Source organism: Punica granatum, chromosome 1 (assembly GCF_007655135.1).
Source record: "Punica granatum isolate Tunisia-2019 chromosome 1, ASM765513v2, whole genome shotgun sequence".
Classification (NCBI taxonomy): Eukaryota; Viridiplantae; Streptophyta; class Magnoliopsida; order Myrtales; family Lythraceae; genus Punica; species Punica granatum.
In genome coordinates, this window is record NC_045127.1 from 48,701,316 (window position 1) to 48,723,330 (window position 22,015).

The 22,015-nt window shown below is 45.0% G+C and overlaps 1 protein-coding gene across 1 annotated transcript; it reads left to right on the forward strand.

The window, feature by feature from the left end:
- The first annotated feature begins 14,844 nt into the window (after window positions 1-14,844).
- Window positions 14,845-21,274, forward strand: LOC116192651 (probable LRR receptor-like serine/threonine-protein kinase At1g06840). Its single transcript, XM_031521252.1, has 20 exons — window positions 14,845-15,315; window positions 15,844-15,994; window positions 16,097-16,168; window positions 16,266-16,337; window positions 16,552-16,695; window positions 16,806-16,877; window positions 16,996-17,067; window positions 17,216-17,290; window positions 17,468-17,536; window positions 17,619-17,687; window positions 17,845-17,916; window positions 18,021-18,107; window positions 18,219-18,287; window positions 18,401-18,906; window positions 19,075-19,233; window positions 19,424-19,710; window positions 19,843-19,894; window positions 20,037-20,287; window positions 20,499-20,633; window positions 20,713-21,274. Exons 1-20 carry the CDS (start codon window positions 15,165-15,167, stop codon window positions 21,064-21,066), a joined length of 2,919 nt encoding a protein of 972 aa, XP_031377112.1. The 5' UTR covers window positions 14,845-15,164; the 3' UTR covers window positions 21,067-21,274.
- Window positions 21,275-22,015: the final 741 nt, after the last annotated feature.

A 22,015-nucleotide genomic window follows, 5' to 3' on the forward strand; every position in this document is an offset into this window, starting at 1 on the left:
CTCCTCCAATCCAACAAAGCAGGCCTCCGGCTTCGAGAACTCCTCAGCCGGTGCAACGGGCTCCGGCCTCGCAGGACCAACAAGGCACCGCGCCGCGGCGCAAACAATTCACACCCCTTCCGGCCCCGCTCTCCCACATATACCGGCAACTCCTCGTAGGCAATAGGATTGGATCAGTAGCGCCTAACCCCGATTTCGACCCCACCATTCAGGATCAGGGTCGGCGCTGCGAGTACCATCAGGGCGCACCCGGTCACACCACCGACGATTGCTGGAAGCTGCGGGAGAAGATCCAAGCTATGATTGATGGCAAACAACTCACGTTCAACGCCGTCAAACCTCCGAACGTGCAAGCTAATCCTCTTCCCGATCACGGGTCAAGCTCGGGACCCAGCATTAACATGATCAGTGTTTGCGCCATAGGGGAGTACGAGACCGGGCAGGAGCCATCCGCCCCGTTCGTAATCGAATATGTGCCTGCGAAAACCGGTATAGGGTACGCGGGGTTTGATGCCACGCCCGCCCCATTCGTGATAGATGTCCCCGCACGAGAGCCATATCAAGATAGCAAGGTTCCGTGGACCTACGAAGGGAGTGTCGGGAACCTCGAGCGTCAATTCAGCGTCATGGGCGTGACGCGCTCGGGACGAGTGTATGAAAACCCGGAGGCCGCGAACAAAGGAAAGGCGCCTGCTGCGACATTAGGAATCGCCCCGGAAGCTACGCCGATCCTACAAAAGAAGGTGATCGAAGAGGAAGCCGAGGCTTTTATGAAGATCATCAAGGCAAGCGAGTACAAGGTTGTTGAACAAATGGGCAAGTCTCCAGCCCACATTTCACTACTCGCCATTCTCTTAAGTTCGGGGCCACATCGTGAAGCGCTCCTGAAGGTCTTGACGGCGGCACAGGTCCCCAAGGAGACGGCTCCAGATCTCATTGAAGAAACCGTTGGATCGATATTCTCCAACAATATTTCATTCTCGGATGACGAGCTTCCCTCCGAAGGGTACGCATACTCGCGGGCGTTGCACATCGTCTGTAAGTGCAATAACTTCGTGGTAGGCCGGGTCATGATCGATAATGGTTCGGCTCTCAATGTATGCCCTGTTTCCACCCTGAAGCAGATGAATGTGGATCTGAATCGTATTCGCCCAAGCAAGACAGCGGTTCGAGCCTTCGATGGCTCGCGGAGAGAAGTGAACGAAGAGATTGACCTTCTGATCGAGGTAGGTCCATGTTCATTCAATGTCACTTTTCAGGTGCTCGACATCCCCAATGCCTTCAGCTTGCTGCTCGGGAGGCCATGGATCCATTTCGCGGGCGCAGTCCCCTCCACCTTGCACCAAAAGCTTAAGTTCATCGTGGAAGAGCGACTCATCACGGTCAAAGGTGAGGAGAACTATGCGATTTATAAGGAGACGGTTGTCCCCTACATCAGTATTGGGGACGATCAAAACCTCCCCTTCCATTCGTTCGACACCATCTCCGTCATCCGAGACTACGGAAAGGCCAGTCCGTCTCGCGCCGACCGCATGGTGGGGAAGATCTTGCTGCGCCATAACTACATTCCGGGTTCCGGACTCGGAGCACGTGGGCAAGGGATCAACCGCCCAATCGAGATCGAGGAGTGCAAGAACAGGAGGGGACTCGGTTTTCGCCCTTCCTGCCACGAGATTATTGAAGCCCGTAGAGGCAAGCACCTCCACCGGCTCGCAGCGCACTACGGGAAGATCAACAGGGGCACCCCAGTTCCGCCACTCTCTCACTTCTTTTCAGGACCACAGCACATCGTCGGAGGTACTATTGACGGCCCCTCCTCGGATTTAGACGACGCGCTTGTCGATCTTCCAGGCATATACGCCGTCACCGAGGAGACTCCTTCAGGGGTCTACATCCGCCTTGAGCAGGAGAATGAGGAGCTCAACAACTGGACCTCAGTCCCGCGCTACTCAGCTGTAATCGCCGATGTGTAAGGCTATCTTTGTAGACGATGTTTCCCGCGTGTCGGCAAAGTCATAAGCCACACGACGGAAGAGGGGTTTTTGTTATGGCATCAATGTTCCCACCTTCAATGAAATTCCTACATGCATTTTTGAATTCTCGTGTCTCCTTCGTTTCCTTCTCTCTTACTCATTCACAGCACTTTAAATATTTCTAAGACGACTCGTTTAAATTTCCAGGCTCCACTCGAATCCAAATCTTCGACGCGTCGATTCGAACCCATCCGAAGAACTCCTCGAAGAGCCCCAACCCATATACTTCGGGGAAGGGCTCGACGAGGACGGTCGAGTGCCTGAGATAGAGGAGAGTTTGCACCGCCTCGAGAGCCGTCAACTCACCTCAGTTGAGCCAACAGAAGAAATCAACATAGGCACTGAAGAGGAGCCTCGCACGCTAAAGATCGGGACGGGCCTCGATCCAACACAACGAGCTCGGATGATCGATTTCCTGAAGAAGTACCAAGAGGTCTTTGCCTGGTCCTACGCCGACATGCCGGGCTTAGATCCGTCGATAGTCAAGCACTCTCTCCCACTCGATACAGAGAACTTCCCGCCCAAACGGCAACACCTACGGCGGCAGCGAGCCGGCCTTCTCCTCCGCATCAAGGAGGAGGTCGTCAAGCAGATAAATGCGGGATTCCTAGAAGTCTGCAATTACTCTGAATGGGTGGCAAACATCGTGCCGTGGAGAAGAAGGACAGAAGGGTCAGGGTTTGCGTCGACTACCGGGACCTCAACAAGGCTAGTCCTAAAGACAACTTCCCTCTGCCTCACATCGACGTCTTGGTCGAAAACACTGCGCGCCACAATCAGTTCTCCTTCATGGATGGCTTTTCGGGGTATAACCAAATTCGGATGGCCGAAGACGACAAGATCAAAACGACTTTCATCACGATGTGGGGCACATTTTGCTACAAGGTCATGCCCTTCGGGCACAAAAATGCCGAGGCAACCTACCAACGGGCAATGGTTACGCTCTTCCACGACATGATGCATAAGGAGATCGAGATCTACGTCGGCGACATGATCGCAAAGTCCAAGGAGGGAGAGGATCACCTCGTCAATCTGAGGCGTCTCTTCGAACGTCTCAAGAAGTACAAGCTTAGGCTCAACCCGGCCAAGTGCACATTCGGCGCGAAATCCGGAAAACTGCTAGGATTTGTGGTCAGCGAACGAGGCATCGAGGTCGATCCTGACAAGGTGAAAGCGATTAGGGAGTTACCTCCGCCATCAACAGTGCGCGAGGTACGGAGCTTCTTAGGACGACTGAACTACATCGCGCGTTTCATCGCGAACTTATCAGATAAGTGTCAACCCCTCTTCCGGCTGCTTCGTAAAAATGCAGCAATTGAATGGGACGACGACTGTCAGAAGGCCTTTGACGATATTAAGACATACTTAGTTCAGTCGCCGGTGTTGGTCCCGCCCACACCAGGTCGACCTCTCATTCTTTACCTGACAGTGCGCCGGCAATCATTGGGGTGCATGTTGGGGCAAGAAGATGAGTCCACACGCGCAGAACATGCCATCTACTATCTGAGCAAGAAGTTTACTGAAGGGGAATCCAATTACCCGGAGATCGAGAAGATGTGCCGCGCACTGGTATGGGTCATGCAGAGACTTCGACAGTACACTCTCTATCACACTGTCCGCTTGCTGTCAAAAGCGGATCCCCTGAAATATCTACTTGGTAGCCCATCCTCCATGAGGAACATTGCAAAGTGGCGCTGTCAACTAACGGAGTACGACATCGAGTATGTGCCCCGCACATCAGTCAAGGGGCAAGCAATTGCAGACCATTTGGCGGAATTTCCCATCGAGGATGACACGCCGATCAACTCCGACTTTCCAGACGAAGGGATCCTACGAGTAGATGAGGAGGAGGATGGGACCGCGTGGAAGATGTATTTTGATGGCGCGGTGAATTCCACCGGTTCTGGTATCGGCGCAGTGCTGATATCCCCGGACGGACGTTATTACCCGATTGCAGCAAAAGTTAATTTTCTCTGCACCAATAATGTGGCCGAATACGAGGCATGCATCCTTGGCTTGCAAGCAGCGATTGATTTCAAGGTGAAGGAGCTAGAAGTGTTCGGAGATTCAATGCTCACAATCTTCCAGACGTTAGGGCAATGGAAGACGAAAGACGCAAAGTTAGTACCATACCACGAGTATCTCGAGGAGTTAACGGAGAACTTCGAGAAAATCTCGTTCACCTACACGCCACGTATCAAGAATCAGTTTGCAGATGCACTTGCGACACTGGCATCAATGGTGAGCATCACAAAAGAAAACCTCATCGAGCCACTTGAGATCGAGATTGCCAAAGGCCCGGCTTACTGCGACACAATCGAGGCGACCGATGAACAGCCATGGTACGGAGACATCAAACATTTTCTGCAAATCGGCCAATACCCGACATTTGCCGACCGTCGGGACCGGAAAACACTTAGGCGACTCGCAGCGCATTACTTCCTGAGCGGAGAGACTCTCTACCGCCGTTCCTTCGACGCCACACTACTCCGGTGTGTTGACGAAAACGAGGCACAACGCCTCATGGGAGAGATACATGAAGGGAGCTGTGGACCCCACATGAGCGGTCTCATGCTCACCAAGAAACTCATGCGCCTAGGTTACTTTTGGTCCACCATGGAGGCCGACTGCGCCAAACACGTCAGACACTGCCACTTGTACCAGGTCTATGCCGATCAGATCAAAGCACCCCCCAATGAGCTACGCCCGATGGCGGCCCCGTGGCCCTTTTCAATGTGGGGCATCGATGTGATCGGCCCTATCAATCCCAAAGCATCCAATGGACACATGTTCATTTTGGTGGCAATTGACTACTTCACCAAATGGATCGAGGCCATAACGCTCGCTTCAGTCACCGCAAATGCCGTGGCACGTTTCCTTAAGCGCGACATCATCGCCCGATATGGAGTCCCCGAGACAATCATCACCGACAATGCCAAGAACCTGAACAACAGGATCATCGATAACCTCTGTGAGCGATTCAAAATACACCATCGCAACTCTACGCCATATCGACCCCAAATGAACGGTGCGGTGGAAGCTGCGAACAAAAACTTCAAGAGGATCATCGAGAAAATGACGGTGACCTACAAGGATTGGCACGAGATGCTCCCTTTTGCGCTCTTGGCATATCGAAGGTCCATCCGCACTTCAATCGGGGCAACTCCGTATTCCCTAGTCTACGGCATGGAAGCAGTCCTCCCAATCGAAGTGGAGATTCCTTCCATGAGGGTCCTTGCCGAGTCCAAGCTCGAAGAAGCAGAATGGGCGAAGCAGCGCTACGAGCAGCTCAATCTCATTGACGAGAAACGGCTAACAGCGCTCTGCCACGGTCAATGCTACCAACAAAGAATGGCTCGAGCGTTCAATGCAAAGGTTCGCCACCGCGAATTCCGCCCCGGTGATCTCGTCCTACGAAAGGTCTTGCACATCACACCTGACTCTCGGGGCAAGTTTGCATACAAGTATGATGGACCTTTCGTCGTCAGGGAAGTCTTCTCCGGAGGGGCAATTATCCTAAGCGATATGGACGGGACCGAAAACGTGCTCCCGGTCAGTGCCGATGCCCTTAAGAAGTACTACCCTTAATGGCCTCTTTGTCATCCGGCGGTTCCTTTGTGTTCTCGGAGGTTTCAGGCTACCCTCCAGGCCCTTATCTTCCTCTGTCTTCCTTTGGGCTCTGTGCCGTTTCACCTCACCACATTTTCTATTTATCACGCACGTGTCCTGTCCATTCAATTCTTCTCATCTAAGGATACTTCAGAGAGAAAAATAATAATTTTCCCGCTAGGTCGAAAACCTCCTTGAGGCGTCCTAGGCAAAAGTTAGGGAACGAGAGGCACGACTTAAAATCCCGCAAAGGGGAGTCGTGGCAAAAGGAGAGCGCAAATCAATTTCTCGCTAGGCTGAAAACCCGCAAAGGGCGGTCTAGGCAAAAGTTAGAGGAACCGAGAGGTGCGATCGGACCCGAACAGGGGCGATCGTAGCAAAAGGTGAGCACTCATGTGAGAAAAGTCAAATAAAATACCCCGCTAGGTCGTTACTCATCCTACGGCCTAGGCAAAAATTAGGGGCAATTGTCGGCTTGACCACGAAAGAACAGCGGCACTTCGCGTGAAACTACAGCTAGTAGTGGTTCGGCAGTCCTCGACGCAAGCAAACTCTCTTCGACTCTCCAGGCTCGAGACATACCTCGAAATGGGGTCGAATCGTCGTATCCTTAATTTGGAGGATCCTAAAGACCCCTCCCTTTACCTTTACTCAAAACTCTGTGGGCCATGCCCCACCTTGTAAAAAGCCTTTCTTTTAGTCAAGTACATGTCACATTCGGGGACACGGCCGCCCCTCAAATGGCCACTGTGTCCAAATCCTTGAAGCATCGCTACATAGATTTCCTTTGCACATCGTAATTCCAGCGGTATTGCGTGACTGACAACGACCGTTAGCCGCTATTCCTTGTGTGCAGGTGTGAGCATTCGGATCCTGAAAGGTGTCTCTTCCTGACGGACTCATGTCTGCCTTATGCGACAAGACGAAATTCCAATCCGAGCGGATGACCCTCAAGGAGACACACAACGCCCAATCCTGCGACAAGCGACGAACGACGCTGGCCACGGCACCGTCATAAGCACAATATGGACTCGAATTCAACGGATCATAGCCTTCGCCCTCCGGCGCCCTGCGTTGTCCCCCAACATTAGTCATTGCTTCTACATTCCATCTTTACCGCTTCTCGGACTTCGTGTCCATCTTTACTGCTTTTCGGACTCCGTGTCTAGGACTCCGTGTCCAGGACTCCGTGTCCATCTTTACTGCTTTTTGGACTCCGTGTCCATCTTTACACCTTTTCGGACTCTGCGTCCATCTTTACTGCTTTTCGGACTCTGCGTCCATCTTTACTGCTTTTCGGACTCCGCGTCCAGGACTCCGCGTCCATCTTTACTGCTTTTCGGACTCCGCGTCCAGGACTCCGCGTCCATCTTTACTGCTTTTCGGACTCCGTGTCCATCTTTACAGCTTTTCGGACTCCGCGTCCAGGACTCCGTGTCCATCTTTACAGCTTTTCGGACTCCGCGTCCAGGACTCCGTGTCCATCTTTACAGCTTTTCGGACTCCGCGTCCAGGACTCCGTGTCCATCTTTACAGCTTTTCGGACTCCGCGTCCAGGATTTCGTGTCCACCTTTACTGCTTTTCGGACTCCGCGTCCAGGACTTCGTGTCCACCTTTACTGCTTTTCGGACTCCGCGTCCAGGACTTCGTGTCCACCTTTACTGCTTTTCGGACTTCGCGTCCAGGACTTCGTGTCCATTTTTACTGCTTTCCAAAATTCTTGTTCACTTTTACTGCTTTCCGGACTTCGTGTCTGCCTTTATCGCTTTTAGGACTTCGTGTTCACATTTATCGCTTTACGAACTTTATCCCTGCATTTGCTTTTTCGAGTTACAAATTCACACCGCATCATTTCCTTGTCATGACTCATTTGTCTTTTTCCTCCCACAAGCAGGTCCGTTGCATCTGGGAGAATGGCCAGGTGGTCGTCAAGACCGAACAGGTGCTTCTCATAATCTTTGGCTGCACCCTCTATCCGAGCACGCAACCAAAGAGGGGCAAGCTGTCAGCACCCAATTTTGGTCCACCGGCTTCGAAGGGTCAGAATCGTCATTTTTACCACCCGTGAGGGAAGTATTTCCGATTAATTACCCGAGTATTCACGACTTTTCGGAAATAGTACATTTTCCTAATCTAGCACCAATTTTATGATTTTTCAAAATAATACCATTTGGGACGTTTTCGAATTTCGCGTACATCGACGTCAATTTTCAAAATCCGGGACAAATTCGAGATTGAAAATAATTTTATCGCATAATATTGACAGGCAAATTTTTTCGGAGCGTGATGGCGGTCTCGAATTATCTTTCTGACATCCGATCAAGAAGACGAGATTTTAAATTTGTACGCGCGTCGATTTAAAAAAAAAAATTTCAAAAACCGGTCAGAAGTCAGACTGCTGACTTCTGACCGTGGCTTTCCCTTTTTCCTTCCTTTTTCCCCTAGCTTCGTCCTTCTTCTTCTCTTCTTCTGACTTCTTTCTTTTTTTCTTTCTTCTTTCATTTTTTTTCCGTTGATGGCTGCTCCCTGCAGCGCCGCTCCTCTGCCCGAGACCGACTCGTCCTGTCACCTCCCTCTCAGCTACGTTCTTCCTCTGCACACGCTAACTTCGGCTGGCACGGCAACGACCGGAACCGGCTCGGCCCCTCCTCGAAAACCCGCGGCTCTATCTCGCTCTCCCTCTCTCTCTCGATTCCGGAACAAAACCGGCAACACGGAAAAAACTCTGGGGACTCAAAGAGACAAAAAAAAAACATTTTCCCACAGCTCACGCTCTCCCTCAGCTCACCCGGATTTTTCCCCTACAGCTCACGGACGAAAAAAAACCTTAGCTCGCCCCCCCCCCCCCCCCCCCCAGCTCACCCGTCGCCCTCAGCTTCCACGGTCCGGACACCCATAGCTCGGAACCGACTTTTCTTTCTTTCCTCGCCGAACCCCCAGCTCCCTGGCCGAATCCCCAACTCCCTCGCCGAACTCCCGACTCTCTTTTCCTCCTCTCGCACTCAACTCGTCCCGACGCCCACAACTCGCCCGATCCGGACACTCCCTCGGACCTCCCTTCTCCCTCTGTGCTTCGGGTTTGACTAATCGGGTCGATTCTTTTTCGATTGCACAGACAACGCCCGTGAACGGCCAGAATGGCGCGCGGTGGCCCAGCCCCATCCTCCAGCAGCTCAGCCCAGTTCAGCAGAGGTCCAGCCCGGCCCAGTCCGCCCCCTCATCGGCCCAGTCCAGTAGCAGCCCATTCGGCCCAGCGAAAAGCCCGCTCGATCCAATAGCCCAGTTCGGCCCATTCCGGCCCAGTCTTGCCCCAACAGCCCAATCCGTCTGGCGTTTTTTATTTTTTATTTTTTTATTTTACAGAACCACCACTCAACTTCCCGAATTAGGTAAATCCTTAACTTAATGGCATGATTAGGGCTCTATTTCTGAATATTAATGCTTACTTGGATGAATATGATGCAAAATGAATGTTATTGGGCTGTGCGGGTGATCGGATTTGTCTCAAACTCGATTTTACGAACTTTTCGTTTTGTCTCATTTCAGCACAGAGGACGCAATTTTTATTTTTCAGATCTGCCCTGAATTTTAAAATTGTTCCCAGTCAAGTCCCGGTTATTTTAATATCTTCAGATCAGTCCTGAACTTTTCGAAATTTTTAAATCAGTCCCTGAACTTTTCGGAATCTCCAGATCAGTCCTGAACTTTTCGTAATTTTTAAAATCAGTCCCTAAACTTTTTGCAATTTTCAAATCAGTCCCTGAATTTTTCGGAATTTTTACATTAGTCCCTGAACCTTTCGAATTTTCACATCAGTCCCTGAGCTTTCGGAATTTGCAAATCAGTCCTTAACTTTTCAGAATTTTCAAATCAGTCCTAAATATTTTCCAAAGACATCCAGCCCTTTCCTACTTGGATCACCAATCGACAGCGTGTGTGCCATGTTTAAATATTTTATTCTTGTAATTATATGTATACGGCATGACAACGTGTGTGCTTTGCATGATTTTTCGTTTTCCATGAATCGGTGCCGTTTTATCGATTTCGTTGATATCGTGTTTGCGTGTATGTTTGTATGTGTTTATCATGATCATGGCGGCACCGGTTATGTAAATTTGTATGTTCGCCGTGCTTGATGTGGTGATATGCTCTTGATCTGTGCATAAATGAATCGGGTTAATCATGCAAACTCGACCTAAAATTAATTTTTAAATCCTAAGGCGATCGGGAATTAGGATTCGCATCGGACGGTCCATCAATGATAGGCTCGACGGTCCAAAACCCGAATATTTAGAGCATTTGGCAAAACATTAATTAATTTAATCAATAATTTCACTAACGGGGTAATTGGACGTTCACACGATTAATTAATTCACTTGGCCCTAATAATTTTGTACGAATTGGTAATAAACCGGTAACACGCGTCGATAGGTTGCAAACATGCGTTGGTGCCCTTCTCAAAACTTGCAAATTTTATAAATCTCGAGACACGTAGTTCGATGTGACATGGATGTCTAGGAAGGACTTGCGCGTCTTGACTCGAGGCCTCACCTGATTTCAGGAAACTCAGGTCGGGACATGGAAGTTCTTCTTAGATCACTTCCGGATAGATTAACCGATCTTTTGGCTCTTTTAGGGTTCTTGACAACCCTGGAAGGTCCAGGGGATCGGTTAGCACCGGTCACAAGCCGAGGTGGTCCGCACCGCGTAATCTCTCTTTCCCGAAAACAATTTTTATCTCAAGGGCAAAATCGTCTATTTGCAACCTAGCGACACCCCCCTAGGGTTATAATAAGAGAAACATGCGGTATCAAGGCAGGGATGGGCTACCTATCTAGGCGCAGGTTCATCTGCATAGCCCGCCCTATCCGACCGATGAGTTTTTGTTATTCTAGCATAGCCTCGGGTAGTTAGTTCGGGTGGATTGGCTCAAAATACAAATACCGGATTAATTGTATACTTGGCTAAGACAAAATGGGCAATAGTGGGATAGGCACTAGGTTTTAGGATGTACAGGCGGAATCAATGTTCGGTAATAACCTGTAACAACTATAGTGTCACAACATAAAACAATCCTAAAAGCAACCCACAAACACAAGATTTGACAACAGACGTCACGTACGTCAAGTTTTTGAAAATAATGCCAAATGCGAAATACCTTCCCGAGGCGATCTTTGATCGATTCACATCTTGTACCCACTTTGTTTGCTTTAGGGTAGGATTTGTATGCCAAGATACCCCGGTTAATAATTGGTTAATTAACGTAAATTCGGCAACAATAAAACCCCATTGTTTGTTTATTTATGTCCGCTTGTTAACATTCTTGCACTTGTTTGTTATGCGGATCGAGCCCGATCCTTCAGGGCACGATTCATAGGGGGTCCAATGCCCCAATCGTAGATCACGGGGTTCAATTCCCCTAACACTGAGCGCGCATCTTAATTTCAATTTCGGTCTTTTCAAACCACACGGTGAGCACGAGTGGAATAATAACCGAATGCAATTCGACCGGGATTCAGTTATTGTAACTTGTATTTTATTTATTTGAGAGGACAATGTAAGGATTTATATTGTACATTCATTCATGTAAGAATCCCGGTCGGAAAGTGGACGGTCGGAGTGTTCCTTCGAATTTACGGTGTCAAAACGCGTAAGATGAGCGGAACTTAATTAAGCGGTAATTAAATTAAAATGGCAAGCCTAGACAAGGTAGAGTACCGATAGGGCATGCGAGATATAAGCTCGCATGTAACAGGACCCCCGAATTCGGAACCTTGGGTTTCGTAGACCATATGCCTTAGCAATTAGGTGTACCCTGTACCCCTAAACCCGGGTAACTTGCCGGCCCTCGACTTTCGGGTCGTAAAATGGCAAGTGGCTACTCCTTCTCACGTGCGTCCGTCGTGCGTCCCCGGGAAGGTGGACACTCCCAAGCCGCGTTGCATAGGCGCGCGCACGCGTGCCCTGACGAGATGAAATTCGGGTGCGCACAGTGATTGCCCCATTAATTATATATTATATATTGACGAGTATGTATGATTGACACTTTATTTTCCAATTTTCTCCATCTGATATTTCCACTTAAATTTTTGGTGAATTGAATCAGTCCATTGATGATTCTAATCTCAAAATATCTTTGACTTTGCATGGGCATACAAGTCAAAACTACAACGCCACTTCAGGTCAACTACATCTATTATTTAAAATATCGGCCATTCAAGCCACCTGGAGGAAGAGATGACAACGAGAAGTATGATCATTCCTGGAAGGTCGACACGGGATTATTTTTTTGATCGATATTCTTTTTGTGATTGATTGGGATTTTAGTCGTATTGTAACATGTGGATTCGCGGTTTATTGGGCCATACGAGACGCTAGATATCTAATTAATGTTTCCCAAATAAGAAAAAAGAGAAAAAAATCAAATTTATTGCCCTATGCTACAATTTAATTTGAAAATAGTTTTTGAAAAAAAAAGGTTCAACATTTGATTTATGCATTTTTGATACTTTGTCGGTTGTTTTTCTTTTCAAGGTTATTCAAGTTCATTGGTTTTTCTCCGAATGAAAGATCAAAGTTTTTATTGCATCTAATTCTAATAAATTTTCTCATTTTAATTAACTAGCATTCTGAAAATGTCTATCAAATGAACTAGGCATTATATACCCGCACTTCCCTGCGGATCCAAAAATGATCTAAAATGATATATTAGATATATATATATAATATTAAATTTTTTTATTTTTTATATCCACTTATTTATTAATGATGATAAGATCTTCAGGTAATGTGTTTGGCGTTTCTATGGATCCGTGAAGAATAATTCCCAAGAGTGGGGGAAGGTTTGTAATTGGCAACCTAAATTTGAAGGAAAAAGTTGCATATATCCTAATTTGTATAATGGTATTTATAATATTGAATTCCTTATTATTTTTTCTGGACGAGTGTTGGGTAAAATATATTTTTTCTAGAAATAATTGATCTGACTATAGTGACTAGATTGTTTATCTCGATGGGCCAATCAGATTATCTACTCTCTTGATCAGGTCGAATTTAAAATAATAACGAAGGGATTAAAAATTGTGAAAATAAAAAATGGGGATTTTAAAAAATATAGCATTGTAGGGGCATGAATCGGACAATAACAATTGGATTGTTTGTCTCGACGGATTGACCGGATTATCTATTACTTTTTTGGATCGAATTTAATAATATTGAAAAAAGAGGATTTTTTCTTTAAAGTAAAAATTTAATGGGCTTCGGCCAGTTAATTCACAAAAAAGTATAAAAATTTTAAAAATAAAACTAGAAAAAAAAGGGAAGAAGTAAAGCTCCCCGCTTATGGGAGAAGAGTTTTAGAATGTTTATAGATAGATAGATTAATAATATCGAAAAAGAGGAATTTTTTAAAGTAAAAATTTTAAAAATGAAATTTGAAAAAGATAAAAGCAAGCAGGCGGAGAAAAGCTCCCTCACTCGCCCAATGGGACAAGAGATAGATGTTTATAGAATAGATAGATCGCTACAATTAAGGGCATGCCTCTCATTCGTCTTTGTCTATCTTTTATAAAGGAGACATGAATTTAGTATAATAAAATAAAAATTTTAAATATATTTAATAAAGGGACATGGATAATCTCACCTGAGTATCGAACTTGATCTATGGGTCACTAAGCGAGGACGTATACCGTTACGCTATACTCCCTTTATTATTATTATTTTCTTATTAAAGACTATATAAATGCTTGCTCATTCCGCTTGTGTATAGAAGAATTAATTTATAGAAAAACTGTTTAGGTGGTAAAAGAAGCTATTTATTTTTCCAATTTTCAATATTTAGTCATCAATTTAACACACGTTAATTATTTCAAATTTTATCCAGAATTTCTTGAGTATACATTGTATATATAAAAAATTATACTTGTATAATTTTGCCATGACGATTGATTATTCAAAAGTTTGAGAGTTTAGAGAATGGGCATCAACATACAGCCCCACGTGTTACACTTCAACTTTGACATATTATAGTTGATTGATTAATTTAAAAAAGAGGGACAAAAGAAAGGAGAAAAACTAGTATGATGATGTACATACTAATTAAATAGCAAACCATTTGTTTGGTCATTTGGTTATTTGGTCAGGATATGGCTTCGATGGTATGATGTTCCTTCTATTAAGAGAGATGTACACTTCACAAACACGTGCCATGGCTTCGCCAACACCATTTCTTCTTTATTGATTCCACCACAAGCATCCTTGCTCCCAGGGGCGGAGCCATTGTATTGGCATGGGAGGCAATTGCTCCCCCTGAATTTTGAATTTTTTTAAATTTTACCCAAAACGTATGTTTGTTTACGAATTTTTCTATGTAAAATTAGTATTTTGCCTTCCTGAAAAAAAAATATTTATGTACTATTTATATCAAGTAACATTTTTGCCCCCGGATGAAAATCTCGACTCCGCCCCTGCTCGCTTCTGGAACTAATATGGCACTTATGTGTCCATCCCTCCCTTTCTGGGGTCGTCAATGACCTCGCCAGCAACCTTGGAGGGGAGGGATGGCCACTGCGCGACCAAGGAGTGAGGGAGGTGACCATCGACAAGCCTCGGAGAGGGAGGGGGCCCTTAGAGCGGGGGGAAAACCACTGACCAGGCCATCCCCTCTCTCTGGTATTCCCTTATTTTCATAGTTGTGGTTCCTTAACTTAATTATGAATATACATTTGGATTGGAAAATTTTAAATTTTCAAACCTAGAATTCTAGCTCCAAAAACCACCTAATCTGTCGAGTCTATCCTTCTTAAATTAAGTCTGTAAATTATACGTTTTCTTGTTGAAGGATAACATAAAGATTTACTTCAGCTTTGAATGCTACTATACATATCAAACTATAACTCCGTGGAATAATTCCTGAAATATAACCTAGAATTAGATCTTCATAGTTTAAATGAAACTTGAAAGAATGAATGAAGGAATAATCTATGAATGTAACAACTACCAACCACAAGAAAAGATTCCATGATAGTCAAATATTTTTGTCAATTGTCCTATCCAAAGAAAGGAATTTATTATTATAAACCCCGCCAACTGCCAGCAGCAAAATGACACCCTTCACCTACCGCAGAAGTCAGCACAGCTCGCCGAAGCACCCATTTCTTCTTCTTCTTCTCTCTTTCGTTTTTTCATTATTATTATTGTTGTTGTTATCAAAGTCGTCATCACGAAACAGATGGCCATAACCATAACCCAAAATCACTGGTGGAGCATTCATGATCATGTCCCCTGCTGCATACCTGCTCTCCATCTCATTCCCATCAGATTCATCTTTCTTCTCCCTTTAAGGTTTGAATTTTCTGATGGTGTTTGCGTACTGCAAAAGTTGCCTTTCCTCCCTCTTACTTGGGCAGTTGGAGCTGGACCTGAGAAAGATGTTGAAGTAGAAAACTCTTTCTTAATCTCTAGCTAGCCGTTCCATTCGACTATCGAGGAGCGCCCTCACAAAGTCACCTTCTTCATCAAAGATGTGCAGTTCCAGCTTTCGTCGTAAGGCTGGCGAGGCATCCTTTCCGAAAGTCTCCACATATGCAGCCTTTCTGACTATGTTGGTGCTATATTCCCCCCTGCTCATGCCTGTCGGAGCCCAGAATAATTCTGTTACGGATCCTCTGGAAGGTGACTATCAGCCAATATGATGAGTACCGAGTGGAGTTTATCTCGTTTGGTTTGGTTGAATTGTTTAAATTACTGTATTTGATCGAGATTTTAGGAATAAACTAGCCACTTTTCTTTTCGTAGTAAGATCGTGGTCGGGCTATATTTTCATTTGTAGCAATTGTGATTCTCGAATACAAGAGGACGTATAAAGAAACCAAAATCTTGTATGTTTCCTTACGGTGATGGTGATAACCCGCTTCCTAATTCTCCAATACCTTCTCCGTGCTTTTTGAATTTAAGTAATTATCCTTTTATGGATCAAAAAGAACAAAATTGCTGTTCCTTTTTCTAGATACACACACAAACACATATACGACCATATATATACATGTCCCGCTCGCGCTCCGAGTAGCTAGCAAGTGCTGAGGTTTTTTATCCTGGATACTTGGATAGATAGAAACGGAGAGGAGGTTCAGTTTATCTTATGCAAGAATAAAATTTCGAGGCTTATATTATATCTGGTCAAATTGAATTTGTCCTGTGCAGTGAAGGCTCTGCGGGACATAAGGAGACGTTTGAAGGATCCCAATGGCAATCTTACCAACTGGAACAGTGGAGATCCATGCACATCTACGTGGACTGGGGTTATTTGCTTCAATCGGACCTTGGACGACGGTTATCTACACGTTCAAGAATTGTATTGATCCAATCATATTCCCCATCATTGCTTACACCCCGCATATTCATATATTGCCACCATGATGCCTTGATCGTCACCCGACCTTCTTTAAATTTGCAGGCAGTTGCTCAACATGAATCTCTCTGGAACGTTGTCGCCGGAGCTTGGTCTCTTATCTCACATGATAATACTGTGGGGGCCATAACTATGCTAATACCAGTCCATTTGATGCATTGCTGATCTAATAATTCTGCTTCTGATGTCCTCTTTTTCCTTTATTCTTTTTCAGGGATTTTATGTGGAACAACATAAGTGGCAGTATACCTAAGGAGATTGGCAATATCACTTCTCTCGAACTCCTGTAATAATCAGATATACACCACTCCTTCTTCCTTTCTTCTAGACCTGGGTTCTGATCATTCACATGATCCGGGTCGTATCGAATTCGACCATGCCTTGTCATGCCATACATTGCATGATATATAGAGTACCCAGCCTCCTTAAAATTGCATGGCAGAACTCATTGTTGTTCTGTGTCTTTAATCTTGTATCTGCTCTGCTATTTGTTCTCCCAGGCTTCTGAATGGAAACCAGTTAACTGGTTCGCTGCCTGAAGAGCTCGGGTATTTTCCCAAGTTGGATAGGATACAGATTGACCAGAACCAAATCTCGGGACCACTGCCTAAATCCTTTGCAAACTTGAATAAAACCAAGCACTTGTGAGTTTTAATGCTCTCTCTATATATATGGCTCGTACCTTGAGATTTTATATTTCAGTTTTCCTTTTATATTGCTTGTTATTGATGTTCCTCTTTCCTTCGATGAGCAGTCACATGAACAACAATTCCATCAGTGGCCAAATCCCGCCTGAGCTGTCGAGATTACCAAGTCTTGTTCACTTGTAAGTTCACCAGCAATTTCACTAAATTACTGCTCCACATATCGAAGACTGCATAGTTCATGAATTCATTCGTTTTACATTATTATAACTTACATTCGCACCAAATGAACTTCTGCAGCTTACTCGACAACAACAACCTATCTGGGTACCTTCCGCCGGAGTTCTCTGAGCTACCAAAATTACTTATACTGTATGGTTTCTCACAGTATAAAGCTTTCTCCTTTATACTAGCAGATGGCTCATCAATTTATTTTTATTTTTATTTTTTTGATCACCTTAAATGCTGGTGTATGGTTGGGGCAGCTTAACTGATGGTTCTGTATTCTCTTTGCTTACAGTCAGGTTGATAACAACAACTTTGAGGGGACTACCATTCCTCCTTCTTACAGCAACATGTCCAAACTGTTGAAGATGTAAGTGTATCATACATATATCCTACGCCTCTGGTTTCATCCCAAGCAAATAGACTCGATTTTGACCGTAATTAAAAGTTGACAGCAAAGCTCTAGTGAACAAAGACTCATAGCTCCGATTTCGCAACATCACATAGATTGTAAGAAGATTGATTGTTCTTTTGTTGCCTCTATCAGGAGCCTGAGAAATTGCAGCTTGGAGGGACCAATTCCTGATCTGAGTAGGATACCTCAGCTTGGTTACCTGTAAGTTCATAAGTAGTAGTAATGTTTGACAACTCGGGTGCTTGTTACTGTCCACGCTAAAAGCTCTTATTTCCTATCTCAGAGACCTTAGTTCGAATCGGCTGAATGGATCCATACCACAATCTGAGCTTTCAGAGAATATCACAACAATGTATGTTCCTCTTATCACTTGATTGGCACTCTTTAATTTCCGGATTCTCCTCATGATACACTGCTGATCGCTAGAATCCTTAGACTGCACCTGCTGGGAATCACGGACTCTTTCTTTGTTGAATCTAACATCTGCCTTTTTACACATCATCTTGCAGAGACTTGTCCGACAATAATCTATCTGGAAACATCTCTGACATCTTCTCAGGGCTTCCTAACCTCCAGAGACTGTATGCATCAACACTATTCTCTTTGCTTGAACGTTTAATTAGTGACGCTCTTATCGGATACTTCATCCCCCTCAAGTCTCAATGAGCTAGTACCATGGCTGCAGGTCACTTGCAAACAATTCGTTGGACGGTTCTGTTCCGTCCAGCATTTGGGAAAACAAGACTTTAAATGCAACCGAAAGAAAAACCTTGTAAGACACAGTTGATCTGCCACTAATTTTGATTATTCGGGTATGTTCTTGCTTGTCTAATCATATTATTACTGGCCGCTGAGTATGTTTCATTACGCTTTCCGACTGCAGGGACTTCCGGAACAACAAATTTTCAAATATTTCTGGAAGCACTGTTCTTCCTCCAAACGTCTCCGTCTGGTCTGCTTCTGCTGCCATATTGATACATTCACACATTGTTCTGATCTCACATTTGGTGAATGAGCACCATTTAAAATACAGTTGATTTTTTTGTTTCTGGCCGAACATTTCAGGCTTCAGGGGAATCCCGTGTGCACGGCGACCAATCTCGTTCAGTTGTGCGGAACACAAAATGATGATGGAGATACGTGGCAGGGGGCAGCAAACTCCAGTTCCATTGCGGAGTGCCACCCTCAAGCATGCCCGCCCCCTTACGAATATTCAGTGCTTTCGCCCGTGCCTTGTTTCTGCACAGCACCACTGCTTGTTGGCTACCGCTTGAAAAGTCCCGGATTCTCCTATTTCCCTCCGTACAAGGGTATCTTTGAGGAGTACCTGAGCTCCGGTCTCAGCTTGTACCCTTATCAGCTGCAAGTCCTGTCCTCCATGTGGCAGAAAGGACCTCGACTAGCTATGTACGTGAAGCTTTTCCCCGTGTACAACAACGACTCACGTATCTTCAATGAGAGTGAGATCCATCGTATCAGGACCATGTTCACAGGTTGGAATATCGGGGACAGTGATTTGTTTGGGCCTTACGAGCTTCTCAACTTCACTCTGCGGGGCCCCTATGAACAAGGTTAATAATGCTCATCTTCAAATATTTTCAGATCTGGTTTAAAGTACCGGGCGGATTTGCCCATCCCTGTAATGATAATCATCATTAACATCTCATGCAATTTTGCACAATAAATCCATGCCCTTGCTAATTATTAATTTAAGGTCCTTTTATATCATAATGTAACAGAGAACAATGCTCGTCAATCATCTGGCATAAGCAAAGGTGCAATAGCTGGAATCGTGGTCGGGACTATTGCTGGGGCAGTTATTCTATCTGCTTTGGTGTCACTCCTCATCTTAAGGATGCATTTGAGAGATCATTATGTACTCTCGAAGAGACGCAGATGTGAGTATATGTGCCAGATAGAATATGTATATATGATTGCTCAGTCTAGTTAACTGGGCATAGAATACATAGATTTGTTCTTGTTTCGGTGGAGTCAATTTGAACGATGAATGAGGCCCGCGTCTCTCTCGATCCATCCATGTATGCAGCTAGCAAGAATCTTAATCCTTTGGTTTACATATCTCTGCAGCGTCAGCTTCAATGTCCATAAAGATTGAAGGAGTGAGGGGGTTTACTTATGAAGAAATGGGCTTGGCTACGAACAACTTTGACAGCTCGACTCAAGTAGGCCAAGGAGGCTATGGGAAGGTCTACAGAGGCGTCCTCGCTGACGGCACCATTGTGGCCATAAAACGTGCTCAGGAGGGATCATTACAGGGAGACAAGGAGTTCTTGACAGAAATACAGCTGCTATCAAGGGTACATCATCGGAACCTTGTTTCTCTCATTGGATACTGCGACGAAGAAGACGAACAGGTAATTTCCATACCTTCTAGTGAAATCAAAGCAAATTGTGCTACCTTGTGAAAAAAATTGTGTTGTATGGCATAAGTTTTGGTGAATTTTGATATGAAATATCCACTGGTTTACTTTTATGAGAATTTGCAGTTGCTGGTGTACGAGTTCATGCCCAACGGAACGTTAAGGGACCATCTTTCCGGTACATTAATTTCCAATATTACACTCTCAACTATGTCTAGTCAATCTTACTAGGGTTCTCAGAGCATACACAAGGCACCTGTTTATATATGTCCACGGGCAGGGGTTCTGAATAGTTGTTGGTCGATTTTTGGCCCGTGCAGTTCGGTCTAAAGAACCTCTTAGTTTCGCGATGAGATTGAGCATCGCCCTCGGCTCAGCCAAGGGAATCTTGTATCTACATACAGAAGCTAACCCTCCAATTTTCCACCGTGATATCAAGGCCAGCAACATATTACTAGATTCCAAGTTCACAGCAAAAGTGGCTGATTTCGGGCTTTCTCGACTTGCCCCTGTTCCTGATATTGAGGGGGCTCTGCCTGATCATGTATCCACAGTCGTCAAGGGGACTCCGGTGAGTGAGGCCACACAGCCCTGCCTACCGATTCCAACTTTTTTCGTCTCTAAAAACTCAAGAAAAATCCATTTTCCGTTTCCTTTTGTCACAGCACAAATAGTGAAATTAAGACGAACTTGAGAATCGAATTCAGCAACTGAAGCTCATTTATCTATATATAAAAGGTTAGGGGACATGAGAGTGAGTCGACTCTTTGTTTACTGTGCAGGGCTACCTTGATCCGGAGTACTTCTTAACGCATAAATTGACGGACAAGAGTGATGTTTACAGTCTCGGTGTTGTATTTCTGGAGCTCCTGACAGGGATGCAACCCATTTCACATGGCAAAAACATAGTCCGCGAGGTAATATGTCCATGCTGTCTAACAATACATTACATTCTTTTCCTGGAATAATCTCATTAATCTCGTACGTGCCCTGCAGGTCAATCTTGCGAATCAATCTGGAATGATCTTCTCAATCATCGATGGGCGAATGGGATGCTATCCTTCGGAATGCGTGGAGAAGTTTCTGAAGCTGGCCCTCAAGTGCTGCCAAGATGAGACTGATTCCCGACCTTCAATGGCGGATGTAGTCCGTGAACTCGAAAATATATGGCTTATGACTCCAGAGTCCCTCTCCAACGCAAAGAACGCAGAGTCTCCAGCAAAGGGAGCAACACCAACAACCCCTCCTTCTTCATCGTCATTCTCTCTAACTAAGGATCCTCATGTTTCATCCGATGTCTCCGGCAGCGATCTTCTCAGTGGAGTTGTTCCTTCCATTACCCCTAGATAATAGGCAACGTACTTGTCTTTAGGACCTTTGCTAAGGTAATAAAATAAAAAAATAAAAACAGTTTATCGCAATTATGATAGTTGATTATACCTATGCCGCTGGATTTCGATTGAGGAATCTCGTTTGTACATGTGAGCTATTTATTTGTGTAAAAATGATAATATCCTACCTATACTTTTATTTATTTTTACATCTTTTCTTCTACAAATGTTTCCGACAAGACTCGATGAGTCAATCTTCTTCCATTTACTTATCATGATGGTATATAATATCGAATGAGATGTGTAACTCCATCAGCAAACATCAAAGTAATATGAACAATACAACCACCAATACAAAGATTACCCAAATGCGGAGAACACCGTGAGCGATCTTGACGCCATACAGAAAATTCGCATCAGCCTCTTTTTTTTTTTAGCTCCATGGTATTGGTTGGGACGATGGGCAGATATAGAAGAGATCAGAGTAGCCCATTATCTTCTCTTGGATGTTCTTGACGTCGGTGACGTCTCTCTGTGGCTGGTGCCATCAAGATATGGTTTTGAGGCATGTCCGTATGTGTGAAAGTGAAACGTTCTTTCCTTTACCAACATTGATTGGTTTAAGCGGTTCGACGCTTATTTTCCTTAAGCAAGGTTTCGGGTTCGAGTCTTATAATAGGAGAAAATTCATATTGGGAGAGTTTTACTCCCTCAGTAGGCCGACTGAGCTCAAACTAAATTAATCAGTACCCGTCGGACTTTTGGATATCAGAATACACACCGGAAAAATGTTCTTCCCTTTTAAGTGTAACTCATGAACTTCTCAACAATGATTCGTTGAATCATAGTCATGGGGTTGAAAATTATTATTCTCAACGTTCTCTGATCTCTCCGATTGTCTCTCTCTCTAAATCTTCTGTTTGTGGGTTTTAATGGTGGTATGATCTTGGCAGGGAGGTGGTGGTTGC